A 26,516-nucleotide genomic window follows, 5' to 3' on the forward strand; every position below is an offset into this window, starting at 1 on the left:
GCTTTATAATATTAGTATGATCATAATACACTGTATTATATTATGATCATACTACAAAATTAACTTGAAATTATTAATAAATATTTATAACAAATTAAATAGACAATGTAAATAAGTAAAAATTTACTAACTTAATTATTATGAAAATTATTGTGTTTCTTACCATTTAAATTAATTAAATAAATAAAAACAAAAGGCAAAAGTGTTATGAGTGTGATAGAATATTAGTGAGAAAGTGAAAAAATAGGACAAGTCAAAACTAGCTAAAATTTATTTTGACTTGTTAATTTTGCTGTGTACAGATAAAAAATAAAATAAAAGACTTTGACATGTTAGGGAACTCCTTGCTCTCTTTATTATAGTGCCATGTTCTTTGGTATTTATTTATTTTATTTTTTTTGAGAAAGACTGTGTCAGTTTTTGGTTCCTTGTACTAATTGTTTTTTTTTTTTTCCTTTCGGGGAGACAAACTTTTCTTATATGCCTATAGCTAAGAAAGTTTCAGAGGAGTCCAGGGGGATTAGCCCCACCCCCCCCCCACCCCCCCCCCCCCCCCCCAAAAAAAACAAAAAAAAAAAATTACCTCCAACAAAAATCCATCCGCAGGAGGAACCACAAGCCCAATACAATCAAAGCCCATAAAACTTCACTTTAGCAAGCTTTCTCTATTGCACTTGGACCGCTTCAAACCACAAGCCCAATACAATCAATGGCCACAAAATTACATACAAATGATGATGTAAATCATGTAATTAGCCAACACTAGCACTACAAGACCTAACATGACTCCCTTGAAAGTCAGCGACAACCCGAAGGAGATCGGACACCGTGCACTTCATATTTGGGAATGCATCGGCAACGGTCCTGGCCACAGTTCCGATGCCACCCCAACATCAACCAATGACTATAATCCCTCAAACACCCTCTTGCATTTATCAATCACGACGCTTATGGCTAGGCGGCATCAGTGTAGCCATGGCATCATTGAAAAAATGGGAAAGATTCTGCCTCCTCATGCTTTGCATGACCCCAACTCTCAATGTTCCGTGTGCTGTGTCAAATGGCATAGGATCATCATTTTGGATCCAAATGCTCAAATAATGCCATGACTTTGTCACATTTGGAACAAGCATGGAGAGTAAGAAAGGCCTTAGGCTCAAGGGATTTGCCAAAATTAGGAGCCTAGAAGCATCGGTCAGCACATACCCTTCTTCTTCGTCACTTTCACTATTTTTTCGTTGAACAAAGAAGTCAGAGTGGATTAGAAGGAGCTTGAGGCGCGATAGACATTTTGAGCTTTTGTAGGGTGAATTGGTAGTACAGATTAGCTCAGAAAGAGTCATGGGTTTGCCATGGTTGTGGATGATGCCTGGTATAGCTAGTTCAGTTTCACATTTAAGCGACATAGTGTTTATGAAGTTGAAGATGTGGTTCCATACTTCCATCTTCCATATGTGGGCTTGAGCATGAAGAAGCTCAGTAGCATGTTCTTTAGGAACACATTTTCAACTTCATAAATTCCATGTCCCTTAAATGTGAAACTGAGCTAGGTATACTAGATATCATCCACAACAATGGTAAACCCATGACTCTTTCCAAGCTAATATCTGCACTACCAATTCACCCTACAAAAGCTTCAATGTATGGTCAGTTGATCATATAGATTATGAAATTTAATTTTTTATTTTTTTGTTGGTCATTTTCTTTTTCAATTGTTGCCAAACATTTAAAAGTGAGTAGAAATGTTGAATTCCAAAAATCAAATATTTTCCTCTTTGATAATAAGTATTCCAAATTAGTTATATATACACTTAAAAAATTTACTTTAGAAACATATTTTACATAAATATTTTTTGCACCACGTATCAACATTTAATACATGAAACTAAATGCATTTACCTATTAACAAATGAAAATTGACAATAGATTGTGGGGTGTGGGGGGCAGAGTTGGGGTTCAAGTCTCTAGGAGGTAACTACACATATATATACATTTAGATTAAATTAGAATAGAAATTCTATCTTGTATTAAAAAAAAAAATTGACAATAAATTTATACTTTAACATAAACACAAAGTTTAGTAGTTTACTGAGGGGGAAAGGTAAATGAAAATTATTTCATTTTTCTTTCAAAGGAAAGTAACAATTGATACAAATATAGATTGTTTCAACTTGGTTTCATAATTTTATAAATATAATGATTATTGTAATTAGTAAAACAATAAATTTCAGAACATGCATAAACATGTTTAAAATTTTATTTATTACATCTAACACTATATACATGATCACGTTATATATATTTTTTAATAATGTGACCAAGATACATTTTTAAATTTATAATATTTAATTCAAATTTTGAAATAAGTCCATTTAAAATGGAAGATCTTTTTGCGCTGCATGAGTCCTATAATCTCAAAACACATTGAACGCGAGGAAGTACACCACACTAATGCCGTGTTGCCAACGCAGCTTGTACAAGCTTAATAAGGATATACTTCAATAAGAGACCTTAAACCCAATATAGGGGTTATCTTATAGTCTCTAAAACCAGCATTCAAAAACAAATTAGCCCATTCTTTCTCATTTCTCCCTCTTCCGGTGACCAATACCATCATTAGCATGTCAAAGAAGAGTTGCGTCTCAATGGACTTCTCATCTTCGTTCCGGTTCTTAATCACCATATCAATGATAATCACCTTTCCTTTCCTGCCATTTTCTGTGACTGCAGCCTTACATTGCTTAAGTATTTTCACGCAGTCCTCATCGTTCCAATCTTGCAATTAATTCATCTCTTTCAAGTTTGACCTTTTTAAAATTAGCTTTTAATTCAAGTTTGACATTTTTAAAATTAGCTTTTAATTTTGTAGAACATTTAAGAGATTTCATACAAAAATTATAAAACTTACAATAGGCATCTTGAATATCATCATCATCATTCAACACAAGATCATGCAAATCAAAACAATCAAGAGTTTCCATGACAATAGAGGTCAATGGATTACACAGTAAAAATTAAAACCTAATCAGAGTGTGCCTGCTTTGATACCACTTGATAGGCCAATAATGTATTGACCCCTTGTGATGAATTAACCAATTAATTAGTCAAGTGAATTAATTAGATTCAATTGCATGCAATAAGCGTGGTAACACAAATAAATCACCAAATAAACTAAGTGCAGTAGAAATTAAATTGATACGATGATTTGATTACGAATGGGAAAACCAACATGGCAAAAACCTCACCGGGTGATTTTAAAGTCACCACTCCCGAGAATCCACTATTATCAAAATAAGCGGTTACAAATAAAGGAATCTCAGTACCTTCTACCAATCTATAGTTGAACCCTTACCCCAATACCCAATTAGACTTGTTTAGTAGTGACAATCTCTCCTTTTAATACACGGCTCCTAGTACTTGACTAACCGACTGCGCGGATCTTAGTACGCGACTTCAATCACCAGCTAGAAAAGGTTGTTGACTGCAAAGTTCTTTAGTTTAACACACGATGAAGATCCAGAAGATGTTTGGTTACAATACCCTACGGTGCATAAACACGGCAACTTCTACACAAGAAAAATAAACTAGGGCAAATTTGTCTCCGATCACAATTTGCTTGAACAAACTTTGTTCAACATTTGTGTAACTTGTGTTCACTTTGATGACCCTTAAAATAATCATTTTATATGTCTAGGGTTGTGAGAAAAAAAAACCTAAACGCATAATCACGGATTAGAGTTAAAACAGAACTGAAACTTTGTTTTTCATAAACCTCGACAGATAGCCATCTGTCGAGCAGCTATTGAGCCACGAGGCAGGAAAAGCTCTTTAAGCTCGATAGATACTAACTGTCGAGCTTTAATGAACTTACACTTTTCAACTTGAATCTTGAACAGATTTGCATGGTTTTAACATTTGATCTTGAAACAAAGTTTCTTGAAATATCAAACACATCCTAGATCTACTCAAATACAAGTAAAGTGCGTTTTGTCAAAGGATTAGCCAATTACATAAAATAGTGACATATGTTCCTAACAAGTGAATCACATATGTCCTAACAGTCTGACGAGTGATCCTTCCCCTAGTTGTCTTCCACTGGAAATTTGGAACACCTTAATTTGAATCCTCCTTTGCCTCTGCTTTCAATACCAGATCTTCCAAATCCACAAGCAACTCCAAATTCTCTATCATGAAGACCTCTGTCACCCAATTTCAGCACAGAACAATATCTTTAGCATCTGTAAACGCCTATTGAGAAGTGCACCAATTTTCCCTGTAGTAGTGCGCTTTCAATTTTCATTCACGTTGTGCATGTGTTCGTTTATGGATAGGAATTCTTCTTAATTAACTAGACCAATGATTTGCATGGTTTGGTGGTTTACTGTTCTCTTGAAGGCGCGCATGGGAACAGCGAAAGAGTTTTTTACTCTTGAACAGAAAAATTATTAGTAGGATTCTTTTCATAATTTATTGATCATTATAATTTGTCGCTAAAAGTAGAGACACAGCTAAAGATTCTGAAATCTTAGACAAAGAAATTAACATTAGTTTTTTTTTTTTTTTTTTTTTTTTTTTTTTTCTCATGAACCATTGATCATCGTCACGATACTTTCAAGCTAATCTTTGCCGACATGGTTCATATACAAACATTATATTTCAATTGGTTTCGTTAATTTTTTAATTATTTAGAGAAAGTGGAGTGAAAATAATGAGAAGATAAAGGCTTTGTGATAGTGTAAATGGTCAGATTTTCTAATTTTGATTTAGAGAAAACGACTGAGAGCAACTGACACTACAGTGTCTGGTTCGGCGCCATGCTTAAAAGAGAACATCCTTCTGATATATCCACCTCTTGTTTGATAATTGAAAAGATATTTAATTGTTCTCATATTTTTGTTATCAAATGTCCGTGATCCATGTATTTCTTTAGATATGGAACTTAACGAAATGCTCTCTTAAATTTTCTTTCTTCTGATTAGTGTCTTAGTTTAATGATAAAGAGCTATCATCAAGAATGGACGCCATAGGTTGAAACTCTCTTTAAAAAAAAAAAAAAGTTGAAATAAATAATGAATAAAGTTTAGTTACAAAATTGGTTGTAAACTTAGGTTACAGATTTACTTAAAATTTTTTCATTAGAGGTGATTTTTGACAAATCCACCATTGGATTACATTTTCTTTTTATATCCTTCATACTTACAAAATTTCTAGAAAATTAAAGTTAAATAGCTATGTCATCAATAAATTATTTGAATTACAAGTTTTTGTAATTTAAAATTATACATAAAATATAAGTTTATAGATTATATGGTAAATAATATCTGATTGATACAAAATTTGACATGCGTATTAAGAGTGTAAAGAATATGCAATTCAACGGTTAGATTTTTAAAATATATAGTAATGTTCATTTTATTAAGTAAGGATTTTGTAGCTTAAGGCTACAACCAATTTTGTAGCTAAATTTTGTCTATCAATAATTAAAAAGTCACCGATCAAGTAATTTAATAATCCATGTATTTCTTTGTAGATATGGAACTTAACGAAATGATCCCTCTTAACCTTTCTTTCTTCTAAGTTGAAATCAATAATCAAAAAGTCCTTGTGTATCCCATTAAAAAAAAAAAAAAAAAAAAATCACCTAAGTAATTCCATAATCCACGTATTTCATTTTAGATATGGAACTGAACAAAATCCTCCCTCTTAATCTTTCTCTCTTCTAAGTTGAAATCAATAATAAAAAAGTCACCGAGTAGTTCCAAGATCACACCCTTTATCACACTTTTTTTTTTTAAACTTTTTTTTTAAATTTTTTTTTACAACTATTACTTTAACTGATTGCTTGCCTTTTTAACATGGTCTCACCATTTGTTATTCATCACTTACAGCCTATCACATCAGAGTTATGAAAAAGTTGTGACACAAAAGGGTGTTGTTGTAGATTTTTTCAAAGTCACCTATATACACCTTAATAGGGATTGCATTTGCTAAGAAATTGTATGAAATATGGTCATTATATAATAGAGTGGAAGTACTTACACCTTGTTAGTTAGCGTTGTTCAAGGGTTAGTCTAGGTTAGGTTAGGGCTTTACTAGGATTCGACTCAATCCCACTAGGCGGTAGAACATGGATCTGCCGCCAAACGTGAGCACCAATGGGTCAGATTGCGTCGGTTTTGGTCAAAACCAAGAGAGATTGCGATGATCAAGATGTCAACCAAAAATGATGAAGATTTGATGAGATCTCTCTAAATCTAGTGGAAAACTCACAATATGAGATCTTGCTAGATTTGATGGAAATCTTATCAAATCTAGCGAGATCTCGTCAAATTTAGCTAAGATTTCACTAGATTTAGTGGATCTTGCCAGAATTGCCTTAGGTCATCAGTCAAACTAGGTTTCTCAGATTTTAGAGGAGAGAACCCAAGACTCAACCCACTAGATTTAGGTTTTGAAGGCGAATAACCACTGCCAACTGCTACAGCCACCATATTGGATTGGATTCGGTTTGGGCCTAGTTGGACCCCTCAAGTGGGTTGGGTTAACAGGTCTCTTGGGCATCCATATTATTACCTATCATTTTTGGATCAAATATATATAGTCAAGTAATTGAGGGGGAAGGCATTGGCATTGGCAATGGCCTCGGCTACGATATGTATGCCTCCTGAAACATCAACCAATGTTATTAATTACGCTAACACACCCTTTCTCCTGAAATGGTTATGCATTGGCTCTTGGTCTGCATGACCATATGGGACCAGACATTGACATGATTAATGTCATGTCAACATCTTCGTTAGAAATCAATCTAGCATAACAAAGAGGAGTGTTGTGTTACACTGAGTGATTATTCTTGATGAGAGTATGAGACAAGAGGCATGGGAAAGCATTGTGGACATGTGATCGGTGATCACACCATGACAATGCGGTACACCCTCTCACACATTTATGTCTTCTTATAGGATTAGATATTGCAAAATTAGACTAAAAGCCGTTAATCTGCTTGAACCCAAAAGAAATGTATGGGTAGGGATTTTTGGATTCATAAACCAAAATGGGTGAACTTGTAATCGACATGTTGAAAAAGACTAGTCAAGTCAGGTCGGGTCGTGAGTCACACAAATTGACCCTTTTTTTTTTTTTTCTAAGGGAATTTTATTTATTTATTTGACTCTATATATGGAACAGTGTTAAAATTTTGATTACAATAATTTTATTTTTAAATTATTAGAATTAAACTATTATGAAAGTTCACACACACAAACACACACCATCAATTAGACTTGATTAGGAAATCCTAGACTAAATTGAAAGCAATATGCAAAGATGAATGTTCTCATGGCAAAAAGATCATTGCAACCAGTTTTTTGAGCTACCTTTAATGGCATATGATCTTTTGAGTATTCCTATAACTATGGTTACATAAACTTTTAGCACAGAATGTAAAGTTAGTATCAATCTTGTATTTTACCAACATGAGCTCCTCCCTACTGTCTCTTTCACGAGAAGAACAAGAAGAGCTAGCTCGTAGTAACAAAAAAGTTAAAGACATGAAACACGCGGGTTTTAGGGAAGATTCAAGCTCCGGCCCGTCGTCACCAAACCATGGTCAGGGGGCATGGAATGGCTCGGCTACATTCAGAGACAAACTTGTAGGCGAAATCCCTGGTGCGTTCACTCAGGCCTTTAGCTTTGGTGAGCTCATGGAAGATGATGCAGAATCGGATGAAGTAGACAATCTACGTACAGGGCTAGTTGCTGTCAAGTTTTCCAGGGATCTTAAGCAGCGTATCAGAACGCCATGGTCAAAAGCTCTTATAGTGAAGGTGTAGGGAAGGGCAGTGGGGCTTAATTTCCTCCACAGTAGGCTTCTCTCCTTATGGAAACCTGCTGGGAGGTTAGATTGTGTAGACTTGGAGCATGGGTTTTTTCTCACCCGTTTCTCTCTGAAAGATGATTTTGAAACTATTCTCAAAAAGGGTCCCTGATTCATTGGAGAACATTTCCTCTCCATTAGACCATGGGAGCCAAATTTCCAGCAACGGTAAATGTCAATTCAATCGCTGTGTGGATACGGCTAAATGCGTTACCTATAGAATATTATAATCCTGAGGCCCTATTGCATATTGGTAAATCCATCGGTAATGTGTTGAGGGTAGACTCTCACATTGCTATGGAAACGAGAGGTAGATTTGCGAGGATTTGTGTCCAAGTTGACGTGGATAAACCGCTGGTCACTGCAATATTAATTGGGAAATTTGAGCAACCTGTTTGTTATGAAGGTTTACAAAGGTTGTGTTTCTCTTGCGGTAGAATTGGTCACCGAAAAGAAAATTGTCCATATACAATTCGTTCAGTATCATTGCCCAGGGGGTTAGAGGCGGAGGGGATTGGGATTCCGAATGACCATTCATGCGATGAGCATGTTCCTAACAACGTGAGGTTAGAGGTGGAGCCCAGCAAGATCATGCATGAGAATGTGCATGAGGAGGTTCAGGCAGGTACATATGGTCCTTGGATTGTTGTAACACGTAGAAAGAATGGGATAAAGTTTCAGGGTAGTGGAGGGACCCACTCTGTGCAGGATAACAGCCGCTTAAAACAAGAGTTGAGAAAAAATGTTAACGAGGCTAGAATCAATAATGCGATGGGGAAGTTTAAGTTCAGTGAGGGGCCTGCTAGGGAGGCTAAAAGGAAGATCACGCCTCAAAAGCCTATTAATGAAGCCCATATGGCAAATGTTGCCTTCAATGTAGGTAGTATTGATACTCTCCAAGCCCAAGCTTATTCGGAACAAAGCCCATATAAGAGTGATGTGGGTAACACTAAAGGGGGGGTTGGGCCGAATTAATGTCTAGTAAGCCTAGCCTTAGAGCGTCAGTCAAAGGCAAGAAAACTTTGGCACGTGCTAGGGCTCATAAGGAAGTTTTGCAAGGAGCAGCCAGGAGTGGCCAAGCCTCTTCCACACTAGATCAGTCTGTAAACCAGCTTCAGCAGGAAAGATCGTTTCAAATTAAGAGTGTCGAAATGCCAGAGCAAAGATGCAAGGGTGAATCACAATCAAGAACTCCGACGGAGCTTCAATCCTCAACCACGTTGTCGCCGGAGATGGGTTTTATGTTTAGAGGGAATTTTGGTGAAGATTCAAGAAATCGCCCTATTAGAGAACCGATGGAAGAAATTGTTTCAATGGATCGCGATAAGCTTGAGGAAGGGCGAGTTGGCCTGCTTGGATCCAGCTTCATCGGAAGTGATGAAACCGTGGTCATGGTGGGTTCGTGCGTCCCAGCCGAGAATGATGGTTTAACCGTAGTGGGTAATTGTGGTTCAACTGAAAAAGATGCTTAGTCTTCAGGCGTTATCGTAGGTATTGGAGATGGGTATAATTTAACACAACTCGATAGTGTATCCAGGGGAGGGTCAGACCATGGAGATGCTGGTTTGGTTCGAATGGATTTTGAGGGAGGAGGTCATATTGATGCCTCCTGTTGACGAGCATCTTATCTTTCTGCACTTTTCCCTTATGAATGTCATCATAGGAATTGTAAGGGAGCTTTGAAGCCCACCTTCCAAAGTGATGTTAGAGAATTGATTCGAATCCACAACCCGGCTATTCTTGTCTTGATGGAAACAAAAGTTAGTGGTGAGAGGGCCAGAGCAATTACTGACCGACTTCCTTTTGATGGTGCAATTCACACGGACACTATCGGGTATGCGGGCAGTCTCTGGATGCTCTAGAATTCAGACAAGGTGGAGATCAACCTGTTGTCCAACATCGAGCAGGGGATCCACGCCGTAGTCAAGGTATTGAATTCTAATTCTAGCTAGTTAATTTCTGCAATTTATGCTAGTCCTAGAAGTGCCAAAAGGCACATTTTATGGAATAACTTAAATAAAGTCGCAGAGCTTCATGATATGCCGTGGGTTCTTGCAGGTGATTTCAATGAAACTCTTACAACTGAGGATAAGTTTGGGGGTAGAACTATTGGGGTTAATAGTTCTTTACTGTTCAAGGAGTGTCTGGATAATTGCAACATGATTGATGTTGGGTTTACTGGTCCGCTATTCACTTGGACAAATAAAAGGGAAGTCCATGCTCTAATTCAAGAAAGATTAGACAGGTTTTTTGTTAATCATAGCTGGTGCTTACTCTACCCGGATGCTAGAGTTATGCATCTCACTAGGTGCCACTCGGATCACTGCCCTGTCATGCTTGATATGCTCCCAAGAACCAACACTAGGAAAGCTAGACCGTTCAAGTTCCAAACCTGTTGGTTGACTGACCCCACTTTCCCAAGCATTGTAACTCAGGCTTGGAGACAGCCTCATAACCTTGGGGAGGCAATTGATCTCTTCTCAAAGAATGCCGCCAAGTGGAATAGAGATCACTTTGGTAATATCTTTGTTAAAAAGAAGAGTATTATGGCGAGATTGAATGGTATCCAACGGGCTGTAGCTTCTAAGCCTTCAAATTTCCTTCTTAACCTTGAGAAAGATCTGGTGAAAGAACTTGATACGATTCTTAGTCAGGAAGAAGAGCTTTGGGCTCTCAAATCTCGGGTTAACAGGATGATACAAGGGGATAGGAACACCGCTTTCTATCATGTCTCAACCCTAGTGAGAAGGAAAAGAAACCAGATTTTGGCAATTAAAAATGCAGTGGGGGAATGGATATATGAGGACAATGGAGTCAAGGAGCACATTAGGGCTGGTTTTAAGGACATATTCACTTCCTCCTTCCTTAGTGCCCTTAGGGTAGCTCCGGCTTCCTCCCGATGGCAGGCCAAACTCACGGATGAAGAGAAGTCCAGTATCAGTGGGGCTGCAACGGTAGATGAAATTAAAGCTGCCTTGTGGTCTTTAAAAGCTTTTAAAGCTCCGGGTCCAGATGGTTTGCATGTGGGGTTCTTTCAGAGATTTTGGTTGACAATGGGAAGCTCAGTAATTGATGAAGTTAAGAAGGTTTTTGTAGAAAGAAGAGTTCCTGATTATTTGAATAGGACTCACATTGCTCTTATTCCAAAGATCCAAGGCCCGGAGACTTTAGGAAGCTATAGACCTATAAGTCTATGCAATACTGTCTATAAGATTATCACTAAGATCATAGTGGCTAGACTAAGACCTTTTTTAGACACACTCATCTCCCCCCTCCAAACTTCCTTTGTTCCGAGAAGAAGGGGTATTGATAATGCAATTATAGCCCAAGAAGTCATTCATTCCATCAGTAAAAAGAGAGGAAAGGTGGGTTACATGGTTTTGAAAATTGATCTGGAGAAGGCTTATGATAAGCTCGAATGGAGTTTCATTAGAGATATGCTTTTCAGAGCTAATCTCCCCATGGATCTCATTGAGGTCATTATGAGCTGTGTTTCGACGGTTTCTACCTCTATTTTGGTCAATGGTGAAGCGCTTGACCCTTTTTACCCCTCAAGAGGGATAAGGCAAGGGGATCCGTCATCCCCGTACCTTTTCATTCTTTGCATGGACTTCCTTGGCCAACTCATTGAGGAGAAGTGCAGTAACAAACTATGGCAGCCAGTAAAAGTCTCTTAAAGTGGCCCGACCTTCTCTCATTTGCTCTTTGCGGATGATCTTGTGTTTTTTGCCAAAGCGGATCTTACTAATTGCTTAGCTATAAGAGATGTCTTGGATATGTTCTGCAGCTTGTCGGGTCAATCAGTGAGTGAAGCAAAGTCAAGAGTTTTTTTTCTCTCCTAATGTGGATAGGGACACTAGAGAGTCCTTGAGCGATGTTCTGGGTTTTGCATCTACCCCAAACATTGGTAAGTACTTGGGAATTCCTATGAGGGTGTCGGGTGCCTCTTCCCAAGATTACAACTTCATATTGGATAGAGTAAAACAGAAACTTGCGGGTTGGAAGGCCAATTTACTATCATTGGCTGGTCGGAATGTACTCATACAGGCCTCCTCAGCAGCTATTCCATCATATGTCATGCAGTGTACCTTATTACCCGAGAAAATTCTAGATGGTATAGACAGAGTAAATCGTAACTTTCTTTGCACTTCAGATTCAGCAAGGAAGATTCATTGGGTCGGGTGGCAAAAAGTTACCAAGACAAAGGAAGATGGGGGTCTTGGACTTCAAATAGCTAGGGGGAGAAATATTTTACTGCTAGCAAAACTCAATTGGAGATTCCATACCGAGAATGAAGCCCCTTGGTCTCGAGTTCTTCGATCAAAATACTGTAACAATAGAAGCGTGATTACGGTTAATGCAGATAAATTGCCCTGCTCACGGGTTTGGGCTGCAATTAAAAAAGGAAGAGAGGTTTTTACTCAAGGGAGTGTCTGGATGGTTGGGAGATGTAGTACTCTAAGTTTCTGGTATGGTAAGTGGTTGAAGGAAGGCCCTCTCAGGCAGCTCATTCAGGGCCCCCTAACCCGGGATGCAGCCAACTGGGAAATAAAGGATATTATGATGGAATCGGGGCTGGATTGGAGTCGTATGCCTTTTGTTTTCCCCACAGACATCAAGGAAAAGCTTCAAGCTACTCCTTTTGCCCTTACTAGCAGAGGCCGTGATAAGCTTGCTTGGGTTGAGAATCCGAAGGGCTGTTTTGAGCTGAAGAGTGCCTACAAAGTCGCAATGGGGGCTAATTCAATCTCTCCTTTTACAGCAAAATGGATTTGGAAAGCTCCAACCTTACCTCGCATTAAAACTTTCATGTGGCAATGCGCTCATAATAGCATTGGAGTGAAGAAGTGTCTTGCAAGGAGAGATGTGGTGGAAGATGTGGTTTTCCCCATTTGTACTGGGGAAGCCGAATCTATTTTGCATGCTCTCAGGGACTGTTCTTGGGTTCAATCAGTGTGGAGACAGCTTGGTGTGCAGCTGAGTAATCATGGCTTTTGGATGTCTAATTTGCGTGATTGGCTAGATATGAATGGTAGGATAAATACCAACCACATTGCTGGGAAACCTCCTTGGAAAGTTGTTTTTCCCATTGCCATCTGGAGCATTTGGAAGAGCGGGAATGGCTTTGTCTTCAATAGGAAAAACCAGAACCCAAATTTGGCGTCTGAGATTTTAAAACAAGCTATGGAATATGTGTGTTGTGTTGCTACTCCAAGGGGACTGACACGCCATGTTGTCAAGAGGGTGCGCTGGGAGAAACCTCTAATTAGTTGGGTAAAACTTAATACAAATGGGTCAGCTGATGGAAACTCGAGACTGGCAGGTTGTGGGGGGTTACTGAGGGATGATCACAGTAACTGGCTGGCTAGTTTTGCAAGGAGAATTGGGACTACTACCAGCTTTGTGGCAAAGCTTTGGGGCCTTAGGGATGGTCTTTCTTTGTGCTATAACCTCAATATTCCTTCCATCATTGTTGAGTTAGATGCCAAAGCAATTGTTGATATTTTCCAGAACACAAGCTATAAGAATAACATAATTTCTCCGATCTTGGATGACTGCAGGTAGCTGATGGGGCTGTTCCAACAAGTTCAAGTTAAGCACTTCTACCGTTAAGCTAATCGCTGTGCAGACATGTTAGCTAGATTAGGGACTATGCAGGTCTTAAGTTTTGTTAGTTTTGATAGTCCACCTGAGGATGTTAGGTGTGTTTTGGATGAGGATTGTAATGGCAGATCCTTTAATAGGATCTGCAATGATCTTGTTATTTCTTTTTAGTTGTTAATGAATCGTCTTCTCTACCAAAAAAAAAAAAATCAATCTTGTATTTTCCCAAAGATTGTTGAAGCTTTAATTTGCACTTGGAATTTGTTGTGCGACAGTGGAAGCTCTGTTGCCATTTCTTGTATAATAGCACTCATTGATTTGAACAAATTACAATAAAGGCAAATAAGTCAACAAGCACCACATAGAGAATACAATAATTTATGAGGTTTGTCATATAACATATCTCAATAGAAAGAGATTTTTTTTTTTTTTTTTTTTTTGAGAAACAAATTATTAATTGCTAAACACACACACGCATACTTTAATTACACTCTCTCACCAAGCTCACCATAGAAAGAGATTGAGTGTGCATTTGGCATTGGCTTAAAAAACTAGCATTTTTTACTATTCAGCTTACTTTTGTTACTATTCATGGGTCTCATTACACTTTTTGGTATTATTCATGGGTCCTATAAAGCAAAAATTTTTTAATTTCAGCTAAATAAGCTGTTCCAAAGTAGACACTAAGTCCCCAATGCAGATTAAAATGCTTAACCTGTCTCATGTAACTCTCATTATATGTATTCTATCAACCCAAAAAACTATTAAATTGCCTTTTTCTATAGAGAACTAATACCGTTTCTTCTATTGTTTTTGCAGTCAAGATAATTTTGTTAAACTAAAAAAAAAAAAAATTAAAAGAAAAATAATTTTCTACTAAAAGACTTCTAAAAATATTTACTTTTCTAAAAATAATTAAAAGAAATTCAAGGGCTGCCACAATACTTTAAACAATATATATATATATATATATATATATCAATGTTGAATAAGAAAAAAGGAAAAAAAGAAAAAGAAAAAGAAAAAAAGCCCAAGTGATTGTCACAATTATTTCCAAATATTCATTGTCCTACTACTGAAAGACTTCTTAAGAAAGTTTACTTCTCTAGAAGAATTAAAAGAAGTTAAAGTGGTGTTTATATATATATATATATATATATATATGTTGAATAACGAAAAAAAAAAAAGTGCAAGTACTATCACAATTTTTTAAAAATAATATTATCCTATTATTAAAAGGCTTCTTAAAAAATTTTACTACTTCTCTAATAAAATTTCAAAAGTTCAATTGTTGCCACATTCTTTAAAAGAATTAAATATACAAAAAAAAAAAAAAAAATACAAATGTTGCCACAATTCTAAAAAAAAATTAAAAATCATTCTCCTACGATTTCTTAAAAAATTACTTCTATAAAGAAAATGATAAGAAGATTAAGTTTTGCCAGAAATTTTTTAAAAAGAAAAGGCTAATTAAAAAGTTAGGTTGCAAACTTAAGCAATCCCATGCCCAATATAATGTCGTTTTAAAAAAAACCATGTGCTCATTGACTGAAGCTGACGAGCTTATATATATAAGGCAATCATGGATCCATGCACTGGCTAAGCGGACAAGTCACCGGCAAGGGATTAATTTTAGCTATTAGCCAAAGGAATCTCAAAAAAAAGAAAAAAAGAAAAAAAGTAACTGTCCCATTCTGCTTAAAAGAGTGTGTTATGGCGATATAATTTGAGTGAAGTTTGTGTTTATGGTGTGTCTTTGTATTCAAACATCTTTCACTCTTTCTTGTATGTGTGTTTTGTTTCTTAAAAAAAAAAAAAAAAAATCTTATTTTACATATTTGGTTGAAAATGTATTTAAAGTTGAATAGTAATAAAGAGTTGTATTTGCGCATTGCATATTTTCTAGTTTGCATAATATTGAAAGTTGATCGTTTGTCCTTAGCCTTAGTACTATAGCAGTCTAAGGTTTTGTCAAGGGGCATGTTTCTTAGCAATTTTCTTCATTCCCTTAATATATATATCAAATTTTGTGTTAATTGGATATTATTTATTATTTGATTAATTATTTTACAAATAAAATAGTTATTAATCTCTTCTCATCTCAATATTTTGCAAATATAGAGATAATATAAAGAGGTAATGTAATATCTAACCAATAATTTATATTTTTAACTTATTTTAGTGAGATATAATATATAATTTCTAAATATAGTGGAGTAATATAACCAAATTAATTTTCTAATTATCATAACACATAATGAGTATTAATTATACAGCATAAAGATTATTTCTTATTAAAATTAAAAAAAAATAAACTAATAGCATATTGTGCGGTACATCAACTAAGTGGTAAATTGCACACACCTATTAATACATTATTGTAGTTAGAGCCAACATATTACTGATAACACACATGAGCACATAAGAAACCAAAATTTAATAATATAATGCATACATGAAAATCCATCAAACTTGCAAGAACTTATTAAGGATACACTTCAATAAGAGCCCTTAAACCTAGTATGGGGGTTATCTTATAGTTACTAAAACCAGCATCCTTAAATAGCATAGCTCATTCTTTTTCATTTCTCTCTCTTCCTTTCACTAATACCATCATCACCATGTCAAAAAAGAGTTGTGTCTCAGTTGACTTTTTATCTTCCTCTTGATTCTCCATCATCAACTCTATGATAATCACTTTTCCCTTCTTATTATTGGTAGTGATTGCCTCCTTGCATCGCTTAAGCAGTTTCACGCAGTCCTCTTCATTCCAATCATGCAATATCCACTGTTTCCTCATTTGCAAGATCAATCAAAAACACTAAAACTATATGAGGTTAAACCCTTAGACATAATGAAATTTTATATTCTTTTATAATTATTTTATTTGTCCATGCTATTAAAATAAGCATGGTTAGGCAAAGAAACAAACTAATTTACCAAAATTGAAAAAAAAAAATGAAATGCATGAAATGAAACATACCTAATTACATGAAACAAGCTTAATATTTTGAAAATTCTAAGAGTGGATTACATGTTCATTATATTCTTGACATATATGTCATATTTTGTATCTATTGAATGTTATTTACTTCATATTAATAAAATCATGTTTCATACAAAATTTTAAAATAAAAAATTTGAAATTTAAATTATTTTATAGATGAGACAATTATTAGCCTCTAATAGTATTGATGTTTTGAATACATATAGCACATAACAAGACAATTTTTTAGAATGATGGATCTTTCATAGAAAAACGTCCAAAAAATACACGGTAAACCATGTGTAACTTGAAGCAAATTTTATATATGTGTGTGTGTTGGAGGGACATGATAATTTTTATTGAATAGAATTTGGACAAAGTTTAGATACAAAATTGGTTGTAGTTTAAGACAACAACCTTACTCAATTAAATAAATATTATTACATATTTTAAGAATCTAACATTTAAATTGTATGTTCTTTGCATTCTTAATACAAATGTCAAATTTTGTATCAATTAGATATTATTTACTACATGATCTATAAGTTAATAATTTATTCATAATTTTAAACCACAAAAACTTATAATTTAAACAATTTATTGATGAGATAACTATTAATTTTTAATTTTATAAAAAATTTGCAAGCATGGAGGATTTATCAAAATTCACCTCTAATAAAAAGATATTGAGTATGGTTGTAATCTAAAACTACAACAAAGTTTATAGTTAAACTTTGCTTATAGAATTTTTAAAAGGATAAAAGAAAATTTTGAAGACTTTAGGAGCTATAGGCTATAGCGCCGTTCTCTTAGGTGGGTTTGCCACTACATGAATAAAGTTGATCCACAATATAGAAATTTGGAAATAAATTGTGAAAATGCCTCTAATCACCGAATGTAAACCATATGATATGTACGATGATATGACCCCCTCCACGGCCGCGTGCCGATCCTCTTTTCCCTTGAGGGGCTATGGTTAGATCTAAGGATTTTCAGAAATAAAACAGTAGACAAGAGGAAATTTATGGTTATACTTCGAGGGATAACCGAGACCTCCTTAACAAGCAAAGCTTGAATTTTACTAAAATATTCTTATACCTCATTATTAATCATAATAGGCCTTATATAGGCTTACAACTGAACGTAAAAAACAAATCCAACACCTAAACGATAGAAACAATTCCTACAATCTAGCCTACTAATCTGATAAGGATAAAGGCAATTGTTATCCCAATAAATAACAAATACTTGAAATATTAGATAACAATCAATAGCTAAGATAAAGATAAACTCCTAAGCAAATTCAAAAGCAAGAACCAAATCTGATATGGCAGCTAGTACGTAACACAATCTGATATGGCAGCTGGTACGTAACATACGACCATCGATTTCTGTTGAATGTGGCATTTTTGTAAATTGGTTAGTGTCATTTATTTGCGATAATGCCACCCAAATGGAAATCGAGTTTCTAAAACTCGATTTCCACTGGGAAGTATTTTTTTTTTTCCCGTTTGTTTTGCAGTCCTATAGGTGTAAATCAGAATTACTTTTGTCTCGTCCCCTACAATAGTAAAAGATATCCAGAACACATCACATGGTCAGCGGTAAAGAAGTAGATACAAGCATAATCACCAGTCAAGGAGAGAGTACATCAGATGCAAATAATTGGATTCAAACAGTTACTATTCATGGGCATTTTAGTTGCCCTTAGCACACAAAAACAGTCAATACATTATCATCGGTTCAAACAGTTCAAACAAGGCCGCTGTGGTTGAAGTTGGCAAAGTAGTAGCTACATTGCCAATGCCATATCATTGCATTACAGGCAAAAGCTGCACAACGCAATTAATGTAACGAGTACAATGGATAACAAATGTTCAATTACCACAATATTTAGCAATAAACAAAATACAAACTAAGTCAATACAACATAGTCTACATAGTCGTCTAACACTTGTCCATACTAATACAACATACTCTACATAGTCACCTATAACATTTCCATATTGATACAACATAGTCTACATAGAATTTGCTGCACTTGTCCATACCGAACATAACCACAAGTCCCACGTACAATGCCATTCAAAAATCCAGTCTCCGCTTGCCTGACAACCACAAAGGTACAGTTGTTAGTTTCTGCAATGTGAAGAACAACAACCACATGACATTCTGAGCATATTATATAAAAATAGTGACAACACTTGCCTAGTTTGCAGCACTACCACTTGTCGAAGCCCCATGGGAATTGGGACAGCATCTGCGGTTATGCCCCTCTTGATGACACACTCCACATCGTTGCCTTGGTTGAATCTCCCTCAAGTCCGGATCTTCCCTCCGGCTTCCCCGTTCTCGTTGTATCCCATCCATTTCATTCCTTAATCTTGACTTCACAGGACGACCTTTGCCCCGCAACAGCTGTGGGTTAGGCACCCATCGTGGTCCGCGAACATCCCTCCACAATGACTCTGATTTTGGCACCACAAAATGATGTGAATATGTCTGAATGGCGTTGTTCAAACTGTAACATGGGTCAATATAGCTGGTCACATCGAGGTGCAGACCTTTAAGAACTTTAATTGCATGTGAACAAGGGATCTTCAAGTTTTGCCACTTCCCACAACCACATGTTTGCTCAATTACGTGCACTTCATGACTGTGGTTTCCCCCTCCACCTCTATGATCGTTATACGGGGTAACCACTTGATATACACCAATTTCATGATTAAAATTCCTCAGAGTGTGTCCTGCAGTTTTCTGCTCATTTTTGTTATAGATCTTCATTGCATAATCACTCCACACCTTACCTTGAGAGAGATCAGAAAGAATTTTTTCATGTCGATCGTAGAAATATGCAACAAGTTTGGACCATGTGAACTCAACCATTGCAGCAATGGGCAAACCGCGGGCACCTTTAAGTACCCCATTAAAACACTCAGAGATATTGGTTGTCATTGCCCCGTAACGTCTTCCATCATCCTGTGACTGGGTCCATTTATCAACATCCTCACTCATTAGATATGTGTAAGGCATATAGCGTAGGATGTGGCGATCAGTAGGGTCTACACCCTTCAGTAAATTAATCTCGGCCTCCTTAATAGTTTGCATTATGGACGTGAATTTTGCTTCATGAGTTGCATATCCAGCTTTCAAGGCCAATGCCTTTAAAGTCGGGTCCTTAAATTTTGTGTTGAAGTTGCTAGCAACATGTCGAAGGCAATATCGATGATATACCTGTTCTCTTCCGTCCTCACCTATAGGCCACTCTCGAATGGCGCATTTGATACCTTTATGTCGGTCAGAAATAATGCAAATGCCATCCTTAGGTATGACATGCTCTATGGAAGTCCTAACACACTCTAAAAACCAACCCCAACTAGGCCCTGACTCCTTGTCTACAACAGCAAAGGCGAGAGGCAAAACCTTTTGGCTAGCATCAGTTGTCATTGCAATCATCAACACCCCTTTGTATTTACCATACAAATGAGTCCCATCAATACTGATCACTGGCCTGCAATATTTGAATGCAGCAATGCATGGAGCGAATGCCCAATATACATAGTGAAGTACCGCAATACCTTCGTATGGCCTAGGTATGGTGTGATAGCTGTACTTGGTACCTGAGTCCTGATCCAAGTATGCCAACAACAATTTCCGCAACCTTTGGTAAGACTCCTCCCAATCCCCAAATATTTTAGCAATTGCCTTTTGTTTTGCGTCCCATACTTTATAGTAAGAAAGCTCATGATTATACTTAGTACGTATGATCTCCCAGAGCTCATCAATACGAGCAGTGTGATTTTGTCGCAATTTTTCCACAATTTCTGATGCAACAAAATTAGAATCCATCATTCTACCGTCTCTTTGCAGGCCAAAGGGTATACAAGTGTGTGGACCCACATAAGACGTGACCACCCACAGACCATTAAGTTTATTCTTCATGAATGCCCCAACATACCACTTACAGTTGTCATCAACGCATGCGACGCACAATTTTGTGGTGTTCGACCTCCGGGTTATAAAATTTCTATTATCATTTGCTGCGTATATTGTCAATGCACGTTTCACCGCCGATTTATTTGCAAAAGTCAACCCTTTACAAAAATGCATCCCATCTTGCCAAGTACAAACAAATGGTTCTAATAGACGTGAAGGATCAAACATATTTTCCCAAGTATTTGCGTAGAATGAGTCGGCAGGAGGTCTGTAGCCAGTGGTCATATTTGTATCACGCTGGATGCCAATATCATCGTCTGCATCATCTTCATCATGGAACTCCATATTTTCCTCTTCAAAATGGGGAACGACTTCATGGTCATCCACATCGTTCTCAAGGTCACCTCGTTCAATCCTCTCTTCGTACTCATCCACACCATCAATACTTTCACCATCATTCGTAGCATGATCTTCGTCTTCGTCTTCGTCTTCGTCTTCAACATAGTCTTCGTCTTCAACATAGTCTTCGTCTTCGTCATCCTCCTCTAAATGTGTCTCTTGACAATGGAGGGTTTCACCAGTATTTACAACATGATCTTGAGATGGGAGCATATAATCTCCCATTGTATACCCTCCCATTGCAGTGCATCCATCATCAAGGGCTGTAAATTGTAAAGACGTAGTTGTTTGTTGCACCATCTCAGTATCAACTTCCGCAAGCGGCTCTGAACTTATGTACAACTCAGCAGTATTTACTTGGGGCATTTTCTGGATCCTATTAAACATCATCTTCACATGTTTGTCTTCATTAATCGCCATATACCCGTAATTTATCCGTTCATGTAGGACTTCTTGTGGGTAACGATAAATAATCTTGATGTCATACCAAGCAGAGTTCAAATTCAATTCGTCCATTATTTTCAACTTCAAATCAATCAACGTCTTCAACTTACGACGTATCATCATGGGGTAGCATTGGATACCCGGCCCTGTAAATGGAAATCCCTCAATCCCCCCAGGATTGTTAAGAGGTCCACCGTAGTATACATTTATATCAATATTCTTCAGATGTTGTGAACCTATTAAAGAGTCAAGTATAATATGTTAGCGACATATTTTTTTCTTTCATTTAACATCAATTACAAAACCTTTTCTATCTACTCAAAGTACAAAAATCACAAATTCTCACCCCACAATTGCATATACTCACCCCACATCACATACAAACACACTCAATCATTATCATTTCGTACTCAAACAAATAAAAAAACTAAAAACAAAACTCACCCCCATTACAAAATTTCAACTCAGCTCTAACTAATATAAATAAAAATATCAAACCAAACAACAAGAAAAATAGCCATGATAAAAGCCTAGCAATACAAATATATATCTACAATATTTTTTACTTGTTATAAAATCCTAGCAAATATATACATTAACTTGCAAAAATAGTCATGATAAAAGCCTAACAATACAAATATATATCTACAATATTTTTTACTTTGTATAAATCCTAGCAAATTATATACACTAACTTGCTCCATTAGTCATGATAAAAGCCTAACAATACAAATATATACCTAAATATATTTTTTACTTTGTATAAAATCCTAGCAAATATATACACTACCAAATATAACTTCTTACAAACCCCACATTTGCATATTCACATACAAACACACCCAATCATTATCATTTGTTTCCAAAATAAAATAAAAAATAAAAAATCATTAATTATACTAAAAAAAAATAAAAAACTAAACACACAACTCACCCCATTACAAACCTTCAAATCATTCTATCAAAAATATAAAAAACAATATCAAACCAAACAAAAAAAAATTAATCATGATACACATACCCATAAAAAAACCTAGGGATAATATATATATATATATATATTATATTTATATATGAAACTAACAATTAGAGAGATTGAGAAACCTTACCTGACATGAGGATGTGGGGTGAGTTGAAGTTTATGCTGAAATGAAAATGAGTGAGAGGAAGGATGTGGGTCTCTTTTTCAAATTTGATAAATGTTGCTCCTATAAGAACTTAGCGCTCAGTGCAGTCAGGTAAGGTTTGAGTACGAAATGTTGCTCCTATAACCTTACTTCCTCTAACCCTACAGGAGAAAGAGAAAAGTAAAAAGCAGCATGTACACCTAAGCCAGACAACTAAATGTAACCTACAATGAGTGAGCATGTGCAAACTGCAAAGGCTGACTCCTGGAGCTGTGGGCAAACTGCAAAGGCTGACTCTTGGAGCTGTGGACTTGACATGACCAGACATCAGACACGAATAAAGCAAGAGAACTGTACTCAAAAATCGAGTTTCTGAGACTCGTTTTCCAGCTGGAAATCGAGTCTTAGAAACTCGATTTTCACGTGGAAATCGAGTCTAAGAGACTCGATTTCCAGCTGGACCATTCCAGCGTGTGCAGGCCAGATCACACAAGAAAATCGAGCCTCTGAGGCTCGAGATGCTATTAACGAAATAAGTTTCTAAGTCTCGCCTACTAACTAGATAGTTTGGTTTTTAAGGCCAGTTGGCCATTTTCGCCAGCAATTAATCAAGAGGGATTGTGAAAATGCAACACGCGCTTTAGGAAAATGGACCCTACGTCGTTCCAAAAAAAAAAAAAAAAAAAAAGGGACCCTACGCTATTTTGTTTCTTTCTGGCATGTGGTGGTTTGTAATTCTGTGGCGCATTATATTCATTAAAAAAAAAAAGGGTAAAATTCTGTGGCGCATGATTCTTGCATGATTGATTTTGTTTAATGAGAGATTAAGTTCCATTTAGCAAAAGATATAAGAAATAATTAAATCATTTCATCTTTGCATAATATGTCATATGATTTATTTTGTTGAAAGAATTATAGGTAATGTCATCTTGTTAGAAATGTTCTCAAATTCCTATTTGGATTAGGTTTCGCTAATGGGTTTTCTTCGTAGGGAAGTCAAGGATTTTTAGTTTTCATTGTTTAAGAATTAATTGAATATTTTTTGTCCATCAAAGAAGATAATTGAAATCTTATAAATAGGTATTATTATTATTATTATTATTATTTTGAGGCTGAAGGATACCCATGATTGTGTGTTAAGAGTTTGTTGTGCGTAAGGTTTATGAGATTTTGTTTGTGAGTATGTAAAGTTTGGTTAGATGTTGTTGTAATATACTTATATTGTTGATAGAGAATTTTGTCTATAATTTCACGTAGATGTAGGCTTGGAATTAAGCGAATTATGTTAAATATTGATGTTTCAGAAGATATTTATTTCTTATTTGCCCCAAATCACAACACGTTTTTTTTGCCCCCACTGCACGTCTTAAATGCTTATTTAAATTTTGTCAATTAGATTAGCTAGATCTGTGATTCTCAATAAATAAATTTAAAAAAAAAAAAAAAAAAAAAAAGATTTGGTAGATCTGCTTTCCTCATCAGGATAATTGAAACCAGATAGATTATGGAATTCACGTGATAGTTAATGAGAAAATACTATAATAGAACTGATTTTAAATGCATTTTATACAACATAAAAAGGAACTCATTTTATATTATATTAGAGATATCAATCTTTTAATACTAGTGCAGCGCATGGGTTCCCTTCAGTTATCCGGAACTCTACCACTACCCTCGATATCATCTTTTTTTTTTTTTTTTTTTTTTTTTTTTTTTGCTGAATCCCTCGATATCATCTAGGTAATCATATATTGTCTCATAAAAACTCAAATCTATTTCAGATTGGCAGTTCACAACTTCACATTAGTTAAAATTTATGCCATGTCTTATACAATTATTAGCATCGGCAAAAAATTTCCATTCTAAAATTTATAAAGATCCTCAAGCTTCAAAAATGAAAATGGATGTTTTGAAATAATGAATAACCAGATTATAATTAATTACGCATACAAATGAAAGTACCTAGAGGAATCAGCCCAAAAAAAAGATTTACCTTCAATAAAACTCCATCTACGGGAGGAATCGCTTCAAACATGTTCCCCCCAAGATATGTCAAGTTCTCATCAGTCCCTTGCAAGCCAGCAACAACCTGAGGGAGATCCAATATGGTGCACTTCAGACTCGGGAATTCATCGGCAATGGCGTTTGCTGCAGTTTCTATGCCGCCCCCAACATCAACCAATGACGCCAATCCCTCAAACACCCTCTTGCACTTATCAATCACCACACTCATGACTAAGCGAGCATCATTAACTGAAAGTTCAAATATGTGTATAAACACCCTTGAACGTTTAGACCCCCAATTTACAAATTAACCAATTCAAGCTTTATGTCAAACAACTAGTGTGCGGAAAATGAACATAAACTATAATATAGAATTGGATAAACTATCTAAGCCAAATTAAAATCACAACACACAGCAGATAATAAAAGGCAAAGATAAAAGGGAAGGAAGATGCAAACACAAAGACAACACGCGATGTGTTATCGAAGAGGAAACCGAAGCTCTTAACGTAAAATCTCTCCGCCGCCCTCCAAGCGGTAAACAATCCACTAAAAAATGTAGTTGGGATACAAGGACAGCAATAGACCCTCCAAACCTAATTTACCCAGTGCACCTAAGCCCTCTAAGCTTCTTGCTCCAATGAGGTTGCGCCGAACCTTTTTCTTTTCTAACTTCCCGGATTCCGCTATTAGACCGTAGCATCAACCAATGTAGATTGGTTCCTTCCTAACTGCTTCCCAGAAAACCAAACAGCCCTCTCATAGTGATGAATATGGTGAGAACAAGGTTTTGGTAAAATGCCTCTCAAGGATTTGACAATGGAAAGGAAGAGAGTTGAGGAATTTGAAGAGACTCTAATGTATAGATTGTTGGTGAATCAATCTTATTTTTTTTTTAGGGTTTCTCTCTCAAAATTCTTTCTAGAAACTCTATTTCATTTGTGGGTATAAGGGGTATTTATACTGGAGTGAGAGAGGAATGTGAAACGTCAGGATTCACAAAACAGGAGTGGCTCGCGGCTTGACCTTGCGACTTGACTGAGTCGCAAGATAACCGTATGGCTAGTTGTCATGTTTTGTCCTGTAGTGCTCCAGCTAGCATGACTGTTCACCTTCTGGCACGCTTGGCACGTGTGTTGCGTCTGGCGGCTTGAAACCGTGAGCCACCCGCGAGAACAAGTCACGAGTCTCTGTTTTCTTGCACACTCTTGAGCAATCAACACTCTAGCTCACTCACTACCCTTACAACAAACCCACCTAAATATAGGGTTACTAAATGCTGAAATACAAGCAAATTTGACACGGAATAAAGCCAATAAAATGGTTGATTAAATTCAACCTTACATTAACCATGGCATCATTGAAAGGAATGAGTGTTTCATCATATCCATTACATTCATTTCTACTTAAACTTTTAAACAAGAGAATAATATTTCCATTTTCTTATTTGGAAATTTTAATAATTTTTTTATTCAAATTCTTAAATAAGAGAAAAATGAATATTTCAAAATAATTAATTTTATTATTCCTTATAAATAAGCATTGTTGCAAAGGGAAATAGTGTTGTGATTTTTGTCCTATAAAGTAGTGTTGTGTTTTTGTGTCCTGTGTAGATAAAATTGATTGTGTACTATTGAATTTTTAAACAATGAGGAAAATTGGGAAATCACAAATGCCAAATTGGTGGCAAGCTAGGAAATTTTTAAGGGAAATTCTACAAAACTAGCAACTTCCCCCCCTTTTGTAAAGGTATAATAATGCCTTGGAAAGGTAACATATGTGCTACTCGTGGTAAAAGAATTGAAAAACCAGTGAACAATGAAGTTGCGTGAGACAATTACCAGTATGGCACGTAATGCTGCTACCAAGCTTGTCCCCACAACTTATCTTGTAGAGCGGTGTTGGTTGCATGCATCCATACTAAACTAAAAATTTGAGATCAAATTGATTGTTTGCTTTTGGATTTACCGAAATTTGGCTGAACAGAGAAATCACAGATTCACAAATACCAAATTGGCAGCAAGCCAGCAAGCATGGATTGAGTTGCTAGGCATCTTTTAATTGTCAGAAACAAATTGATAAAAGATAATGAAAAACAAAGCGGATGAGAGAGCTCCACAAAGTTGAAAACTAGTTGGAT

General features: G+C 36.1%; 1 protein-coding gene and 2 pseudogenes across 1 annotated transcript; 1 reads left to right on the top strand and 2 right to left on the bottom strand.

The window, feature by feature from the left end:
* Nucleotides 1–752: 752 nt before the first annotated feature.
* On the bottom strand, nt 753–2,683 carry LOC126696326 (probable O-methyltransferase 3; annotated as a pseudogene).
* Nucleotides 2,684–8,020: 5,337 nt separating this feature from the next.
* Nucleotides 8,021–8,851, top strand: LOC126696327 (uncharacterized). The gene has a single exon (XM_050393088.1). The coding sequence runs from the start codon at nt 8,021–8,023 to the stop codon at nt 8,849–8,851; it is 831 nt and encodes a 276-aa protein (XP_050249045.1).
* A 7,045-nt stretch (nt 8,852–15,896) lies between these two features.
* On the bottom strand, nt 15,897–26,287 carry LOC126696329 (probable O-methyltransferase 3; annotated as a pseudogene).
* Between the last annotated feature and the right edge of the window lie 229 nt (nt 26,288–26,516).

This window comes from Quercus robur, chromosome 8, assembly GCF_932294415.1.
Source record: "Quercus robur chromosome 8, dhQueRobu3.1, whole genome shotgun sequence".
In the NCBI taxonomy this organism is placed as follows: Eukaryota; Viridiplantae; Streptophyta; class Magnoliopsida; order Fagales; family Fagaceae; genus Quercus; species Quercus robur.

What these genes read in the sequence shown, in the direction of transcription:
- LOC126696327 (XM_050393088.1), top strand. Translation starts at nt 8,021, where the DNA reads ATGGGAGCCAAATTTCCAGCAACGGTAAATGTCAATTCAATCGCTGTG.